Consider the following 18,494-nt stretch of genomic DNA (forward strand, 5'->3'; position numbering starts at 1 on the left):
GACGGGCACGGGGCCTCGGCGGGCCCGGGACGGGGGCGCCCGCGGGCTCCCGGCGGCTGGGGCGCGCTCGGTGCGGACGCGGCGGGCCGGCCGGGCCCCCGGAGCCGCTCCCTCGGCGTCCCGGGCCAGCTGTTTCCCGCGGGGCGAGCCCGCTGGAGCTGATCCTCTCCCCGCGAAACGTGCCTGCTTGCTTAGTGTCTTCGGATGTTCGTTCCGAGGGAAAAGGAGCCGGTTCCGCCTGTGCTCTGATGGAGTCTAGGCTCAGTGTGCGGTCCTGCGTCTCTGAGAGACGTTTTTATGGCTTTCCGGCTTGATATCAGAACGTGGACCTTTGCGCTTTCTCAGTAAATCCCTTTCAGAACAAAACAGAATAAACCTCACGTCCCCTAGCTGTACGCACACCTAAAAACTTAGGTTGCAGTCGGAACAAACAAACAAACAAAAAGGTTAGAAGTTGCAGTTCGATTTCTTTTTGGCCTTGATAGAAAGGTAAGAGCTACCTTTTCTCGTTGCTGCGAGTATGGGCACCATTTTTAATTGTACTAAGCTTTTTTTGGTTAACCTTTTTAACTGTTTTTGTGAAGTTGAACGCATTCCTCTCCCCTCTCGACTTTGTTTTATCCAGCTTCTCAGTGTCTGGGGGAGTGTCTGGATGTTAGAAAAAAAATTTTTTTAACTCAAATACACTGATGAAAACACTTAGGTGTTAGACATTCTCTGTGAGCACTCTAGCTCACAGTGTGCAGTTCCTAAGAGTTGGATCTCTGAGCCCCGGAGTGCCTTTTGAAGAGGAAGTAATGGAGGGAGCCAGGCGAGATAAAGTGGTGGTGAGATTTGAGTTCTAATCCATTTACCAGCCATGGACGTTGGGGACGCACTTTGCTGAGTATGTTTGCTCACCTGCTTCTTCCTAGGACCCAAGTCAGAGGGGGAAGGCCAGGCTTATAGGAAGTGCTCAGTAGATATTAATCACCACTCTTTTTTTTTTTTTTTTAAGATTTTATTTATTTATTTGACAGAGAGAGAGACAGCGAGAGCAGGAACACAAGCAGGGGGAATGGGAGAGGGAGAAGCAGGCTTCCTGCCGAGCAGGGAGCCCGATGTGGGACTCGCTCCCAGGACCCTGGGATCATGACCTGAGCCGAAGGCAGACGCTTAACGACTGAGCCACCCAGGCGCCCTAATCACCACTCTTTACAGGGTCTTTGTTTTGTTTTGTTTTTCCTGAAGGGCTCCTTTCTCTCTTCACCTTTCTCTCTTCACCTTCTCCCAGCCTGTCATAGATGAGATTTTTTCCCTCCTAAAGGCTGTGCAAAGCATGTCACCATCAGGCCACTCTTTAACTCTTCTCATGTATAACTAGAGCCACTTCTTCAGGAAGCCATTTTAGTTTTAAATCTGTGAAAACTTAAATGCTTTTCATTGTTTATGTTCTATATTTCATTGCAGCTCCAGTACCTAGTGGCCAGACATATTTACAAGTTTCTTTTTACAATAACCCTTTGTGGACATCTAATAAATGGTCATTATTTTTGAGCACTAGTTGGTTTTCCTTAACACTTTAGGTTTGTGACTGATTTTTAAAACCTTAAAGCAGTATTATGTTCTGCTCCCTCCCCCGCCAATTTGGTCTTTATTACTATAAGGTTAAAAAAAAAAAGGACTATGTAGTATCCATAGTCATTTTCCCATTACAATTTAAATTTTGAAGTAGCTTTTATAGTAATTGATGTGCATGAAATCCCAAATTAGGAAAAGGTTTTGTTGGCATTTCATCCTACTTGAACTATTAGTGATGATTGTGAGTGTTTGGGCTTTCACTTCCCAGGTAGCAAATCACCCTAAACTTCTGGTTTTGCATTATCAAGATGAGAAAATGTTGGGAGATCCTTTTTGCAAAGGGCACAATAGTTGGCATTCAGCAATGAGCTAACTGCAGAGGGAAAACTGCAAGCTGGCACACTGGTCTTCTTCTCAACCTTCTGTTAACCCAACAAGCTCCCACAGGTTGTTCTTGAAATTGCAAGATGATTATATGGCAGTATTGAATTTGCAACTAACTCATAATTTCAAACCATTATTAGCCAGAGGGTTGATTCCAGACCTATGTTCATGGATTTCCTCGCATTAAGTATCGGTATTTAACTGTAACTTTGTTTTAGCTCTAAGTCCATCAGTGATCTGGACTTACTTGGGGAAAAGGTATCAGACCAGGGTCACTTGGCTCCTACTATCTAACTGGAAACCAGTTTCCATGGGTGGTAAAGTTACTTGCCCTATGTTACATTTTGAATGTGAAAACTACCAAGAACACAGTTTGATGGCAAGTAGAGAACAAGAGGTCAACATTATGAACATCTTTTGCTCTTTGGGTTGAAGGAGTGTGCAAAGGACAGCTGAGATTGCTAAGTGTGTATCATGCAAATGTTTGGCATTTCTCAATGAGCTATTATCAGTTCTTGCAAACTCTGCAGTTGGTCCCTTGGTTTGATAACAGCAAGTGCCCACCTACCTGAGGATGCCCAAAGTGCTTTTACCTTGTTATTACTTTGTACTTTCTTGAACCTCTTTGAAAATAGAGGGGCTCTGAAGCCCTTTTCCTCTTATGTTGTGCTAAGTCACTTTGAAATCTCCAGGGTTTTAGTTTTGTCTGCTTTCAAGTCACCCCTGCTAAACCAAAGCAAAGCAGAAATGCAGCATTTACACTTCCAATTAGTGTTAAGTTTTGAGATGAACACTCCCTCCATGACTTCTGGCCCCATCCTTATATGTTGGCTTTGTAGAGGTCCTGGTACTCTCTGTCCCCATAGTGACCTCCTTTACTCTATGGACTCTAAACTATTACTGATGTAATACTGAGGAAGAACTCTTCTGCTTTGTTTCCAGGCACATGAACTCCTGTTCTATTTTCTTTTCCTATTTTCTAAGGACAGTGTTAATTGTGTTGGATGTTTCTCCTGTCTTTGTAGTTCATGCTGTTGTAGACACACTTGACTTACTCATTAGGCAAGTTACCTAACCTTACTGGACTGTTTTAATATCTGCAGTGGGGAGAAAACTATCCACTTTATAGAGTTGGCTAATGAGGATGAAATACGGTAACACATGTAAGAACTTAGCATAGTCACAGACACAGAGTAGATGGTCTATAAATGCCTTCCAGGGAATGGCATTAGCGGAGACAACCAGTTTTTAACCTTTACAGTGATCCTAAATTTTCCTGTAAGAAAAGGAATTGGCATTAATTTTTGCACCTATTGCTTGGGTGACAAGAAACACTCATAAATTTTATCCTGAGTTGGTTCATGATGGTTGATGATGGTGATCACATTTGAAGTGTGGAGGATAATTTTCATTCAACAATGAAGGTGAAACTCCCTGGATACACTACTTGTCTTCTCATTTGTTCCCAGCCAAACAAGATTATCACTTGTGATCCAGTTGCTCTGCCTAGAGACGAAGTTCAGTAATTATTAAAGTAGAATGACCAGAAAAACATATTTGCTACTCTACCTAATAGCAATATGGCATACTAATTATAGCCTGGGCTACACATGGAAAAAGAACAGATCTTGTTACCTGGTGCTTAAATGTGAAGGTAGTCACAGTTAATCTATTTTGAACTATTTGTACTTTGCACCACTCCTTGAATGGTAAGTATGTTTATATACATGTAAACATTTCCTGAAAAGAAGCATAGCCAGTCATGACTTTGGGTAGAAATGGAGTAAGTAGGAATTAGCTGGGGAATATCTGGTTGATGATCAAGGGTAGACATTTAAAGAGCTGGCAGTTGATGAATGAAATGATTAATAATCATTTATTTAAAAAAAAAAAAAAAGCCTTTAGTGAGCTTTTACAGTGTTCCAGGCACTATGGCCAAGGACTGCACGTGGTTTGTCTCTGTGAATCCTCACAGCTTGTAAAATTGTAAAGAGACAGGATCAGTTCCTATTTTGCAGATGAAGTAACTAAGGTTCAAGGAGGTTAATGACTTGCGCGGGATCACCTGGCAGGGGGATGACAGGACCAAACTGAAGCCTGTCTCTGACTCCGAAACTCTGTCTCAACAGCTCTGCTATCCTGATTCTGACCTAGTTTTAGAACTATAGAAAGGAAGTGTGGCCAAACCCAGATCACTTGTCTAATCTACCCAGAGATTTTGTGTTCACAATTTGTACCAGCAAACCTCTGATTCTGGTAACTTGAAATTGGTCTTGAAATTCCCACTTGTATTAAAAAAAAAACAGTTCTATTAAACTGTGACTCTTCCTGGAACCATGATACCCTTTTCCTGGAGAAACCTCTTCTCCGTTTCGCTTTCCTCTGTGCTGGGTCCATGGGTAATTTCCCTAAATTGGCACCTTTCTCAGAAATTCTCTCTCAACTTGGGGCAATGATAGTTGTTGATGACTTTTGTTAGAGTTGGTAGGTTTGGTTCTCTTATCTAAGTCTTACCTCCCCCTGGTGTTACATAGTAGTTGAAAGCAGGGGATCTGAAGTCACAGACCTGAGTATATCTGGCCCTTGGATCCTGGGGCAAGTAACTTAACTTTTCTGAGCCTGTTTTCATACTTGTAAAATAGAGATAATAACCATACTTCTTACTGTATAACACATAGAACTTACTAAGCACTTAACCATCATATTATTCTTATTTGTTCCAGTGAGTGATTATGATTTTATAGAAATTAATGTTTATTTTATTCTCTCTGCAGCTCTTGAAATATTTGAAGAAACTCTCCACCTTGCCTATTACAGTAGACATTCTTGCGGTAAGAAGCGTTAGATATTATATAACTACATTCCATCCCCTTCCCACTGGAGAGGTTGTACAATAAGATCAAAAGCATGGGCTTTGAAAGTGAAAGAAACCAGACACAAGGCCATGTATTGTATGGTTCTATTTATGTGAAATGTCCAGAATAGGCAGATCTATAGACAGAAGGTAAGGGGTGGGGGGAATTGGGAGGAATGGGGTTTTTTAGGGTTATGGAAATGTTCTGGAATTAGTAGTGATGGTTGCACAGTATTGTGAGTGTCCTCGAAACCAATAAACTGTATACTTTAAAAAGGTTAAAGTGAGCCTTGCTCAGTGACAGTATTGTAGCCAATGAGGTTTATCCGAGGTGTGATTATTGCTAATTGAAAATAAAATAAAATGGTTAAAATGGTGAATTTTATCTTAAAATTAAAAAAAACAACAACAACAACACCTTAACTTTGGCCATCAACTAGTCCTGGATTCAAATCCAAGTTCTATGACTAGGTTGTTCTTCGACGTAAAACAGAATAGATTCCTGCCTCACAGAGTTGTTGTAAGGACTCATTGAGGTTTGTATGCAAAAGCTCTCAGCTCAGTGCCTGACACCTGCTGTAATCGCTCTTGTTATTTATTGTTATAGTTGTTGAAGTGTTTTCATACACTGTTTTCCTCTTCTGAGGTTGGTGTGCTTTGCTACTCTGTGTCATTAGAGGTTTGAGGCATAGACACAAAGTAATTCTGTACTGAGACTTGCAAGGTATGTTTTAGGAAGGAGTTTCTCAAAGCAAGAGGCCTTATTTCCTTAGAAAGTTGTGAGCCTAGTTCTACCGCCCTCTAACAATTCTTTTGTCAAATCTGTAGGAGACCGGAGTTGGGAAAACAGTAAATAGCTTGCGAAAACACGAGCACGTCGGAAGTTTTGCCAGGGATCTGGTGGCCCAGTGGAAGAAACTGGTTCCTGTTGAACGGTAAGAACATTATTCTGTAGGTCTGTTCAGCGTCATGGTTAAAGCTGGCACTGGAATGTTTACAGACAGATACGTTTTCTTTATTATTCCTTCTCTGCCTTCTTATTTAAAATATTTATTTTGGGAGTGCCTGGGTGGCTCAGTCCATTAAGCGTCTGACTCTTGGTTTCAGCTCAGGTCATGATCTCAGGGTCCTAGGATCGAGCCCCGAGTCTGTCTGGCTCTGTGCTCAGCACGGAGTCTGCTGGAGATTGTCTCCCTCTCCTCCCTGTGCTCCACCCCTTCTCGTGCTCTCTCACTCTCTAAAATAAATAAATAAAATCTTTAAAAATAAATAAAACATTTATTTTGCCTTGATTATAAAAATAATCAGTGATCATTATAGGATTTTAGAAGATATTAAAAAATAGAAATAAGAATAAAAATTTCTTGTAATTCTGCCATCCAAACATAAGCATTATTAACATTTTGATATGTTTCTTTCTCCCCTCTTTTTATTTATTTTTAATTAATTTATTTTTTTAGGCTTTTTATTTATTCGAGAGAGCAGGGAGCCAGATGTGGGGCTTGATCCCAGAACCCCAGCGATCATGACCTGAACTGACTGAGCCGCTCAGGCCCCCTACCCTCTTTATAAAAGACATTTTTTTTTTTAAAGATTTTTTTTATTTATTTATTTGAGACAGAGAGAATGAGAGAGACAGAGAGCACATGAGAGGGGGAAGGGTCAGAGGGAGAAGCAGGCTCCCCGCCGAGCAGGGAGCCCGATGCGGGACTCGATCCCGGGACTCCAGGATCATGACCCGAGCCGAAGGCAGTCGCTTAACCAACTGAGCCACCCAGGTGCCCTATAAAAGACATTTTTATATAATTGTGAACAAACTATATAAACAACCACCCCTTTTTTTATGTAACAAGTTAAATATGTCCCCATATTGGAAAAAAAAAAATTTTTTTTTTCAATTTTTTTAAAGATTTTATTGGGGTGCCTGGGTGGCTCAGTCATTAAGCGTCTGCCTTCGACTCAGGTCTGCTTGTGTTCACTGCCGAGAGGGGGGGAATGGGAGAGGGAGAAGCAGGCTTCCTGCAGAGCAGGGAGCCCGATGCGGGGCTCAATCCCAGGACCCTGGGATCATGACCTGAGCCCAAGGCAGACGCTTAACGACTGAGCCACCCAGGTGCCCATAAATAAATAAAATCTTTATCTTTTTTTTTAAAGATTTTATTTATTTATTGAGAGAGCATGAGCAGGAGGAGGGCCAGAGGGACAAGCAGACTCCCTGCTGAACAGGGAGCCCCATGCAGGGCTCGATTCCAGGACTCCGGGATGATGACCTGAGCCCAAGGCAGATGTTTGACCAACTGAGCCACCCAGGCACCCCTGTGTTGAAATTTTTTTAGGCATTTTTCATGTCCTCAAGGTATTTGATCTTGTATCCTGCAGTTAAGTGCATCATTTTCTGTTTTTGGAATTATTTGAGTTTTCCCAATCTCAAACCCTAGTTGAGTATCTTTGAGCAGGATATTCATCCTCTTCCCAAGACCTTGTTTCTAACTCTGCATCCTTTTCATTTCTTTTTGTGAGTTTAGGTTCTGTGACTTTGTCCTCTGAACAAGGATTACACTGCAATTTATATCTGCTCTATCTGCTTTTTCTGTTATCGTAGAAACACTGAGCCTGATGAACAGGACTTTGAGAAGAGCAATTCCCGAAAGCGCCCCAGGGATGCTGTTCAGAAGGAGGAGGAGATAGAGGGGGACTACCAGGAAAACTGGAAAGCCTCCAGCAGCCAATCTTATAGCCCTGATCACAGGCAGAAAAAACACAGAAAACTCTCGGAACCCGAGAGAACTCACAAAGTGTCTCACGTTCAGGAGAGGAGAGATGAGAGAAAGAGGTGCCATAGAGTTTCACCAGTTTATTCTTCAGACCACGAATCTTCTGATTATGGCCATGTTCAGTCCCCTCCATCGTCTGCCAGTCCCCATCAGATGTCCATGGACCATTACAGATCCTTGGAGGACGACCACGAGCCCTTTGTTCCACACCAGAAACCTGGGAAAGGCCATAGTAATGCCTTTCAGGACAGACTGGGGATTAGTCAGGACCGACACCTGGGGGATCCCCAGGGGAAAGGGCCTGTGAGTCAGAACAAGGAACACAGATCTTATAAGGAAAAACGTCTGGTGGATGCCAGGGGAGATGGAAAGTCGTCTTTGAGCAGGGAGAAATCACACAAGGCCATCTCCAAAGAGGAACACCGAAGGCCACTCTCAGGGGATAGCACAAAGGAGAAACCGCCCTCTAGTGGTGTCAAAAAAGAGAAGGAGAAAGAGGGCAGCACCAAGAAGAAGTTTTTACCCCCCTTGGAAGTTGCTTCAGACAACCACCTTAAAAACAAGCCAAAGCACAAAGATGCAGAGAAAACCAAATTGGACAAAAACAAGCAGAGTCTAGACAGCTTAGACGTAGGAAAGGGGGCGGGAGACCCGCTGCCCAAGGTGAAAGACAGGGTTTCTAACAACCTAAAGACTTCAGAAGGGAAAGTAAAAACTTCTCATTCAGATAGAAAGTCAGTGAGCTCTCTCCCTAAGGTTGAGGAGGCAGATATGGATGATGAATTTGAGCAGCCCACCATGTCTTTTGAGTCATACCTCAGCTATGACCAGCCCCGGAAGAAAAAGAAAAAGATTGTGAAAACTTCAGCCACGACTGTTGGAGAAAAAGGACTAAAAAAAAGTGATTCGAAAAGCACTAATAAAAACTTGGACTCAGTTCAGAAATTACCTAAAGTGAACGAAAACAAGTCAGAGAAGTTTCAGCCAGCTGGAGCTGATTCAGCCAAGCTGAAAAAGGTAAGCCCTTCAGCCACTTGGTGGCTTCCCAGCTGGAGCATCTGGCCCTGCCGAACTCCCTGGCTGGCTTTTACGTGGCCTGTTGAATTTGTTTCCAGGCCTCTCTAGCTGCCAGGGCAGCTAGCACCCAAGATGCGTATTTCCTACAATCCATCGTGCTGCGCCCATCTCTGTTTCCTGCCTTTGGTGGTGTCAGACCTGGCTGGTGGCCCCCCTGCAGCCTGGATCTGCTTGTGAAGTTGTCTGCCTCGTCAGCATTGCTGGGAACGGGCTGTAAGGCAGAAGGTTGTGCTCCTACGCGGGGGCTGTCCACTCACTGGTCTTGTCTCTGCAGATCCCTGCAGACGCATTGCCGGTGTTGCCAGACCTCCCATTACCCATGATACAGGCCAACTACCGGCCACTTTCTACTCTGGAATTGATGTCCTCCTTCCCACCGAAGCGAAAAGGTAATTTTCAGCATTTTTTTTTAAATGGAAAAAAAGATGATAATTTATTCATGATGTCCTAAGATTTTGGTGCACTTCCTAGCCTTCTAGGCTCTGGAGTTTGATGGCTTGGGTTTAATCCCAGCTCTGGCTACAAGTTCTGTGAACTGGGGTAATAATTTTCTTGGACTTCAGTTTCATACACTATAAGTGGGCATAATAATGGTATCTGCCTCACAAATCTGTTAAGTGGATTAGAAGTGATAATGCTGGTCAAGCTCTTAACTCTGGGTTTTCCCACATAGTAAGTGTTCGGTAAATCTTAGCTGCTGCCCTTACTAGCTGCCCTTTATTTGATGTTCTCCGTGAGCTTTTGATCTGAAAAAAAAAAAAAAAGTTCTATTCTTAATAGAAAAATAACTAAAAGCCACCTAAGTGTCCCTCACAAGAGACCATCACTAAACCACGGTTCATCCACACAGTGGCCTCCTATGCAGCTGGAACAAATGTGGAAAGTCTGTTGGATATGGGATGATTTCTAAAATGTGATAAATGAAAGAACAACAGTAGTGGGTGTTATTGGTGAAAGTGGAATAAAATACATACTTGCTTATTTTTGCATAGACTTGATGGAAGAATACACAAAACTGGTAGCATTGGTTGCCTTTGAGAAAGGGCACTGGGAGGCTGAGGAAGGGGGAGAGAAGGAGAGCTCTCCCTGTAGAACTTAGTGCCCTTTGTAACGAACAGTCTTGTCTTCCTTGCCCTGTAGCGCTCTCCTCACCCCAGGAAGAGGAAGAAGCTGGATTCACTGGACGAAGAATGAATTCTAAGATGCAGGTGTATTCTGGCTCCAAATGTGCCTATCTCCCGAAAATGATGACCTTGCACCAACAGTGCATCCGGGTACTTAAAAACAACATTGATTGTAAGTCACATGCTTTTCTCGTGCTCTAAAACACATTGTGGCACTGGGACCTCACCATTGGGTGGCTTGGCCAATATTCAGCACTTTCACCTTTGATTTTCTGCAGCAATCTTTGAAGTGGGTGGTGTTCCATATTCTGTTCTTGAACCCGTTTTGGAGAGGTGTACGCCTGATCAACTATACCGCATAGAGGAGTACAATCACGTGAGTATCCTGTTTGGGTGCAGAGAAGGCCATCTTCTGGCTCGTGTCTCCAGAAATAGCTTTGTCTCTGAGTCTGCAGTGGGTGAAGGGCAGGTGGCAGTGGCCGGTTCACTGTTCTGGGCATGTTGGTTTGCCTGCGGGCCTTGAAACATGCATACTTTTAGCACCTGCTCTGGCATCAAATCAAGATGGGTTTCAAAAGGACCCACTGCCCACCGTTCTCTTGAGCTTGCCTAGTCACAGAGGGCAGGGGAGAATTTTGGCAGCCCAGCCTCTGGGATCCAGGGCAGGGACAGAGCTTTGTGTGGACATTCAGGTGTCTGGTGAATATAAAAAGCACAGGGGCACCTGGTGCCTCAGTCGGTTAAGCGGTTAAGCATCTGACTCTTGATTGCAGCTCAGGTCATGATCTCAGGGTCACAAGCCCCATGTCAGGCTCCGTGCTGGGCGTGAAGCCTGCTTGAGATTCTCTTTTCCTCTGCCCCTCCCCTCTTTAAAAAGAAAGAAAGAAAAGGGCACCTGGGTGGCTCAGTAGGTTAAGCGACTGCTTTCGGCTCAGGTCATGATCCTGGAGTCCCTGGATCGAGTCCTGCATCGGGCTCCCTGCTTGGCAGGGAGCCTGCTTCTCCCTCTGACCCTCCCCCCTCTCATGTGCTCTCTCTCTCTCATTCTCTCTGTCTCAAATAAATAAATAAAATCTTTAAAAAAAAAAAAAAAGAAAAGAAAAAAGAGCACAGATTGGCTAGCTAGGTGTCTCCTAGAGACATTCCAGTGTGACCAAATGTCTTTCTTATAATGCTGGGACACATAGGCATTTGATTGCATTAGCTGGCTGTCTCTAATTCTGAGGGATCATCCTTAGGTGGTCCCCTTGCCTGGGTGTGTCATCATCCCAGTTCTACCGGTCACCGGTTTCCTAAAGCGAAAACCTGGTCTTTTTTTTTTTTAAAGATTTTATTTATTTATTTGACAGAGAGCACAAGTAGGCAGAGTGACAGGCAGATGGAGAGGGAGAAACAGGCTCTCCGCTGAGCAGGGAGCCGGATGTGGGGCTCGATCCCAAGTCCCCAGGATCATGACCCAAGCCAAAAGCAGCCGCTTAATGGACTGAGCCACCCAGGTGTCCCAAAAACCTGGTCTTCAACTAGTTTCTGTGTTGTCTTCTCTCCTAACCGCACAACCCCCCAAAAGCAGCTAGTACAATGCCTCACACTTAACATTGTTTTAATATAGTGACTTTTTCTAGAACCATGGTATTTTAATATGATACTACTATGAGGACCAAAAAACCATGAGAAAAGTGGTCACGCTGAGGTAATTAAAATGGAAAAGAGATATGTCAGAGTGCTTGCATATACGTGATGCCCTGGTTCTGATTTTAGGTATTAATTGAAGAAACAGATCAATTATGGAAAGTTCATTGTCACAGAGACTTTAAGGAAGAAAGGCCAGAAGAGTATGAGTCGTGGCGGGAGATGTACCTGCGGCTTCAGGATGCCCGGGAGCAGCGGCTACGAGTGCTGACCAAGAATATCCGATCTGCACATGCCAATAAGCCCAAAGGTAACGGGGGAGGGAGGGTCCCCCGGGGCGGGGGGGACCCTGGTGGGATGGGGCGACCTGGCAAAACAGTGAGCCTTGTGCTCTGGTTGACTGCAGGGCCTTAGCGGGCCGGGCTGATGTAGCCTCCAACTCCTAAATCTGTCTTGCTTATGCAGAAGCAGGGCAGGGATGGGCTGTATCTTCTGCCACCACACATACTATCTGGAGGGGTTTTCAGGGTTAATAATCCCCTGGCTTTGGGGGCACCTGAAAAGCCTTTATCTCTTAATAGTGTAGATTATTAAAATCACAGTAGGATCTCTGCTCAAAAAGGCAGGTATTGATCTCCATATTTCTCAACAGGCCGACAAGCAAAGATGGCCTTTGTCAACTCTGTGGCCAAACCGCCTCGTGATGTTCGACGGAGACAGGAGAAGTTTGGAACCGGAGGAGCAGCTGTGCCTGAGAAAATTAGGTAAGCGCTCGGCAACTTCAGGGTTTCTATGTGCTCAGGGAAAAGAGCCCCAGGAGCTTGTCATTCAGCCCTACAAGGCAGCCCAGGGGCAGGAAGCAGTTCATTTTGGGGGTGAGAGCATGGCCTTGCAGAGTGGATTTTGGAGGCCGACCTTGACCAGCTCAGCACTTGACCTACCCTGAGCCTCCGTGTCCACGACTGCAGTATAGGCCGATAATTATTCCTGCCTCTCGGGGAGGGTAAAGATTAAATGGAGAACAGGACCTGGCTTCTGGGAGACACTCCCTCGTGCTTTCCCTTTCCCCATTTAAACAGACCATGCTCCTGGGGCGCCTGGCTGGCTCAGTCATTGGAGCATGCGATTCCTGGTCTCGGGGTCATGAATCTGAGCCCCACGGTGGATGGTAGAGATTACTTTAAACAAAAAATAAGAACCATGCTACTGTGATGACTACCTAAGCCCAGTCATACTAGCATTTTCAGAAAAAGATTTATACTCAAAGGGTGAGGTTAGTTGAGGTCCTCCATTGTGAAGGACGAACGGCATCATCTCTGTGCCGTCGCCAGAATCGGGGGCGCTAGGGTCGGCCGGGCAGAGCCACAGAACGGGGTCTTCCTCCGACAGGCCAGCCCCAGGCTGCTGCGGCCGAGGGCACATTTCTCACACTTGGGCCTAACCAGCTGGCTCTGTGTTGCAGGATTAAGCCAGCCCCGTACCCCACAGGAAACAGCCCCGCCCCCTCCGCAAGTGGCAGCTGCAACAGCTTTAGCGGCAGCCCCGAGGAGCCAGCCTACGATGGCCCGAGCACCAGCGGTGCCCACTTGGCTCCCATGCTCAGCACTGTTTCCTATGATCCTAGGAAACCGACTGTGAAGAGTAAGTAGCTCGGGGTTCATGCTCACATACCTCAAAACTGGTATTTGCAGCCTTTAACGTCCCAGCCGCTGCATCATGTTGTGTGTGCTAGATGAGGCACGTGTCCGATGCTCTGCACGGAGCTGGTCCGAGTGCTGGTGCCCCCTTTCCCCGCTTTGTGCATCATACACAAGGATCTTCCAAGTAACGATCGTACTGAATATTCGTTTTGGCGCTCTCCCCCTTCCCCCCTTTTTTAAAACCTAAATGTAAACCTGTTTTTCCGAGTAATAACAATGTGGGGTTCGTAACTGTTAACTGCTCAATGACAGTCCGTGTGGAGGGTTTAAAACCTATAACCCCCAGCTTCCAAGTATTTATTTTTTATATCTAGTTGCGTGTATTTTGTATTGTATTAGGTGTATTACCATAGACTATCTTCGGTATTCTAAGGGGGCGTCCTCCCCTAAGAGCAGGCTTCTGTATGCACTCCAGGGCCCCTGGGCGGGTAGAGGTCGTGGCGTAAGCTTCGGCCGTGCTCGGGTTAATCACTCAGGAGGGCAGGCTCGCCATCCTTAGGTGGCTGGTCTTGGCCCTGTTGCTGCCCTGGGCAGACGGGAGTGAGAGGGCTGCTTTTTGCTGGTTTGGATACTGGGGAGGCAGAGTGAAACTGGCTCAGAACGGCCGTGAGCATCTGGAGGTAGTGAATCGCAGCTCTGCCGCCCGTTGCACAGCCTGGGGGCTGGCGGGCGGGGGTGGTCAGCCCGGGTCTCGGGGTTGGTGAGGTGGTCACGGGCCCGGCAGGCGCTCCAGCGGTGCTCCAGCAGGCCGTTCTTCTGCTGTGGTGCCAGACAGGGCGCCTGCGTGTCCCCCTTGGTCTGCCGGCACGGACCCCAGAGCAGCAGGGCTGGGCCTTGATCGTCAGCCGCTCACGGTCCGTGGCCAGAGTGCCACGAGCCGAAGCAGCTGCCTCATTTCCCTTCTCACAGAAATCGCCCCAATGATGGCCAAGACGATTAAAGCTTTCAAGAACAGGTTCTCCCGACGATAAACTGAGGACTTGCCTTGGAGATGAAAGTTGTGGAGAGGAGTACTGGGACACTGGGGCTTGGGGAATGGAACTTCCAAAGGAGACCAGGACCCTTTGCTTGGAGGCACCTTGCGGGCTCCGAACCCCGCACGGCCCGCAGGTGTTGCCCCTTGTGAGCCTGCTGGCCGAGGCCTGGAGAACACTTCAGAACTCTGAAGATGTGAAGCCTCAGTCTTACTGAGGATTTTAAGGTCAATTACACTTTTGTTGTTAATTAGCTTCTTTGTAAACTATAAGACATAGTTTTAATTAATAAATATTGCCCCCAGATTGTATTTATATTACCCCAGTATTTTTTTTCCTTTTTTTTTTTTTTTAAGGCCCTCTACCATATACTTAGCCTTTTATTTTCAGGGTCCTTTATTAAATTTAGATAAAAACCTAGTGAAAGCCATTCCCCTGTCACAGTTCAGCTCTTCTGAGGGGACTCTGCACGGAGGGCTCCAGAGGGAGGGCTGGGCGTCCTCAGAGCCTGTGTGGTGCCTTCTGCACAGAGGGCCAGGAGTGGGTCCTGGGCTGTCTGTCCTACTGGGGCGCCTTGACATGGAGACCCAAAGTGTTTAAGGTAGACCCCTCACCTCTGAGGCCCTTCCCAGTGTTGCTTTGAGTTCCTATGCAGGTGCATCTCTTTCTTCATTAAATAGTATTTATTAAAGGAGGTTATTTGTAAAGGTCTAGAGTCTTTGCCCATCCTTTTTGCCAGTTGCCACTTTTTTGAGGCTCACTAGAGGACACAGAGCCTTGGGGGATTGATTTGCACAGAACCCCAACATTTTTACGATTTACAATTTCTAATTCAAAACTTTAGGGTTTTTTTTCCCCTCCCCTCTTTTTCCTTCTCCCCACTAGCAGGGGGGAAACACACAAGGCAGGGCTTTTTGTGCCCCTACCCCCCCCATTCAACTTCAGAGTCTAAGAAGCCAGCACTTTAATCTCTGGTTCCCTGTGAACTGCTAACAGAAGTGAGTGGTTTTAAAAGTTGTAATGCTGTGTTCAAAATTGGTTTTGTTTTGCCTTTTTTTAAAAGGTAAGATCATGTATTGGAAGAGCACAAGAATTTGCTATGTTTTGCAGAGAACTTTGCAGCTGAAGCGCTCTCTACTTTTTGAGTGTTTAAACCAGAATTTGGAGGGAACGGCCAACTTAGGGGAAGTGTCTGAGCTGTAGTGTCAGGATGGGGGAGGGCCGCAAGGACACCCACCAGGTTGGGGAAGGGAGGATCTCCCTTTCAAGCTGACATAGGAGCAAGATCAGCACTTAGGAGGGCAGCGTCGGTGCCCTTCTCGGCTGTTGACAAGCACTGATCTCACAGGAACCCACTTGGTTGGGACCCAGGGGGAAGGAGATGCTAGACATTTGAGGTGCCTGTCCTTAAGATACCTACGCGGTAGACGGCGGGCATGATTTGTAGGACAGCCTCAGGAGCTTGGCAGTTAGTCCCCTTGACAAGCTCCCTCTAAGCCCAGAATAGGGAGTGCACTGCATTTAACCATCCTGGAGACCTCAGGCTGACTGTGAAGGTTCCAGAGCGAGCGGAGACTCTGTGCAGCAGAACCCACAGTGTTCAGTGTGCGTTGCTGTGCAGGCTGCCTGTTGCAACAGGACACAAGTGTCGCTGTGTTTTCATTTGCTGTGTTTTTTAGTTGGGTAAAACACTATTTCTCTTGGTCTTTGTCTTACCATTCCACCCCCACCCAGCCCTGGCCTGCTCTGCAGATCTGGTGTTAGGAAGCCTCTTCCCTAACAGCCAAGTGAACGTCTGGGTCAGGGGCCAGACACTTCCTCCTGTAAGTGTCTGCCAGCTTGACTTTGTCTCTTGGCTGTGTGTTCAAGTCTTGGTCATTGAAACCAGTTTTTCATACTGCAGATTCAGTTGTGTAGGATTTCATTTCCTTTATTAGGAGTTTTTAGGCAGGGAGGGAAGGAAGGACACATTTGTTCATGCCAACATCACCACCCCTTTTTAGCACATACAGATTTCTGATCAGCCCTGTTTGCCTAGAGCCAGATCTTTCCCTCCTCCCCCTCCAAGAGTGTCTGCATCAGGGATGTGACTTGGTGAGAAGGGTAAGGAGGGAAGAGAAAAAGCCGAATTTCTGAACAACCTTCTTACCTGGTTATTGAAATGGCTGCAGAGCAGACACACAGGATGATGTTGAACCTTTGGTCTCATTTGTGAAAACGTGTGCAATCTTCTTCCTGTGCTACACTACATACAAATCACCAAATTACAAATTAACCCTTTGTGATCCTTGGTGTAATGAGCAGTTTCTTTGGGGCTTTCTCTTTCCGGGAAGTGGGAGGGAAAGGAGCAAGGTATCATCCTGCTCTTCATTTGTATTTTGGTCCCAAAATGTAAATACAATTTTCTATGTTACTTTTTTGTGGTAACTACCAAGATGAATATTTTAATTAGATAAGTTATATGAAAAGGAAGGAAAATTCCATGTCTAAATAATAAAAAAAAAAAACACCCATATACTGTGTTCTTCTTTCCTTTCTCCCTTATTGTGTCTGAGAATGGCAGTTGGTCACCAAGTGTCTGGTTCCTGGGCTGTGAGGTGGAGAGCTTAATCCCTGGACCTGAACCGGGCTTCATAAAGGATGTTGGATTTCTGTAGCAAAGCAGGACTGGGGGATGGGAATCTGGGGAGAAGAACCCTTGAGTAAAGGGAGGAACCTCAGATGACAAGGAGTACCTCCTGGCACTGAGGCATTAACCCCATATTACAAGCCAGAAGCTGGGGCTCAGGGGTGAAATAATGTAGCCAATCTGCAGCGAAGGTAAGGATGTGAAACCCAGGTTCTCTGGCTGCAAAGTGGGTGCCACTCCACCTGCCAGTCCCTGGGGGGTGTGAAGGACCCAGGTAGGTCTCTTCAGTCTTACACGGACTTGCCAATGAGAGCATAATGACAATTAACGCAGAAAGGTCATGTCAGCAAGAACTTAAGGCCCTGGCTGAGCTGCAGGAGCTTCAGCCTTTCACTAGTGGAGCCCAGGGCTTGGTTGCAGCCCCTGCATACATTGGATTGTATCTTTTTTACGAACTGGGGGCGGGAGGGGGGACAGAGGGAGAGAGAATCTTAAGCAGACTCCGCGCCAAGCAGGGAGCCCAACACCGGGCTGGATCTCACAACCTTGAGATCAGGACCTGAGCCAAAACCAAGAGTTAGACGCTCAACCGACTGAGCCACCCGGGTGCCCCTATATTGGATTGGATCTTACATCAAACCTACAACATCTCCCAGAAGCACATTTTTATTCTCTCCTAACAAGGGCATTCTTGGTGTATGGACTTAACTTTCCCCAGCCTTTACTGGATCGAATACTCACTCTAAGAAGTTACAATGCATTTGAGGTAAATTATGGAACATGGTATCTGATGGATGGTTTTACCTGGAGTTTGTAAGTTAGCACCTTGTCCTTTACTCAATAATTCAACATTTGCTGAGCCAGAACCTGGATTAGACCCTGGGATACAGAGTAGCACACACGTCTGGCAGGCAGTTAGGTAAGAGTAACTGGCCTCACTGGTTCTGAACCTACCACTTGGCAGGCACCGCTCTGACTCATCCACATTGTCTCGGTTATCACGGTATCTTTGCAGGTAGGTGGTCATGGCCCCATTTTTAAAAATGAGAAAACTGAAGCACAGAGAAATCAAGAATGCCTGCAAGCTCACACAATCGGTGAGCAGGGTGCTGTGTGCTGGCCCAACTCCCAAGCACATGTTGTCAGTCACATTAAACCATCTCTACAATCACACACACCCGAGTTAGGCCGAACGCCAATGCAAAAAAATGCCCTAATTGTTGCGAACAATGATTTCTTCTCTTTGCTGCATATAATTAATGCCCAGAAGAACCCTCTGGCTGGCTTATCACCTTGGCAGATGCCCCCCTTCACAGACTTTCTCCCCTAAGGTTCCACATCCACTTCAGTCTCTCTGATGATTTGCCCAAATGGTGAAACAGGCAGTTTGTCCTCACAGACCCCCAGACTTCTCTTTCTGTGATGCCTGCTGTCTCAACCCCTTTCAAAAACCTCTGGGGTGGGTGGGAGGATGGGTTAGCCTGGTGATGGGAATTAAAGAGGGCACGTTCTGCATGGAGCACTGGGTGTTATGGACAAACAATGAATCATGGAACACTACATCAAAAACTAATGATGTAATGTATGGTGATTAACATAACAATAAAAAAATAAAAAAACAAAAAAAAACCTCTGGGGAAAGGGCAAGCCATTAAAATTGTATATCGCTATACCTGTGTTTCTCAAGTATAGAATCCCTGGGGTTGGGGCCCCAACATGCACATTAAAAAAAATTAAAAAAAACAACAATTCTTAAAATGTTCATTAAAAAGTTCGAGAACTGCTCCGG

The 18,494-nt window shown here is 45.9% G+C and overlaps 1 protein-coding gene and 1 pseudogene across 1 annotated transcript in view; both read left to right on the forward strand.

The window, feature by feature from the left end:
- The window catches only part of ELOA (elongin A), a 17,103-nt gene extending 520 nt beyond the window's left edge, over positions 1 to 16,583 (forward strand). The window contains exons 2-12 of the mRNA XM_044913820.1: positions 486 to 489; positions 4,719 to 4,775; positions 5,627 to 5,733; positions 7,401 to 8,589; positions 8,924 to 9,038; positions 9,790 to 9,945; positions 10,052 to 10,149; positions 11,532 to 11,712; positions 12,055 to 12,166; positions 12,865 to 13,043; positions 14,012 to 16,583. Coding sequence (XP_044769755.1) covers positions 486 to 489; positions 4,719 to 4,775; positions 5,627 to 5,733; positions 7,401 to 8,589; positions 8,924 to 9,038; positions 9,790 to 9,945; positions 10,052 to 10,149; positions 11,532 to 11,712; positions 12,055 to 12,166; positions 12,865 to 13,043; positions 14,012 to 14,073 — 2,260 coding nt within the window. The 3' untranslated portion in view covers positions 14,074 to 16,583. The remainder of the gene's footprint in view (positions 1 to 485; positions 490 to 4,718; positions 4,776 to 5,626; positions 5,734 to 7,400; positions 8,590 to 8,923; positions 9,039 to 9,789; positions 9,946 to 10,051; positions 10,150 to 11,531; positions 11,713 to 12,054; positions 12,167 to 12,864; positions 13,044 to 14,011) is intronic.
- Positions 5,085 to 5,196, forward strand: LOC123324628 (annotated as a pseudogene).
- Positions 16,584 to 18,494: the final 1,911 nt, after the last annotated feature.

This window comes from Neomonachus schauinslandi, chromosome 4, assembly GCF_002201575.2.
Source record: "Neomonachus schauinslandi chromosome 4, ASM220157v2, whole genome shotgun sequence".
NCBI lineage: Eukaryota > Metazoa > Chordata > Mammalia > Carnivora > Phocidae > Neomonachus > Neomonachus schauinslandi.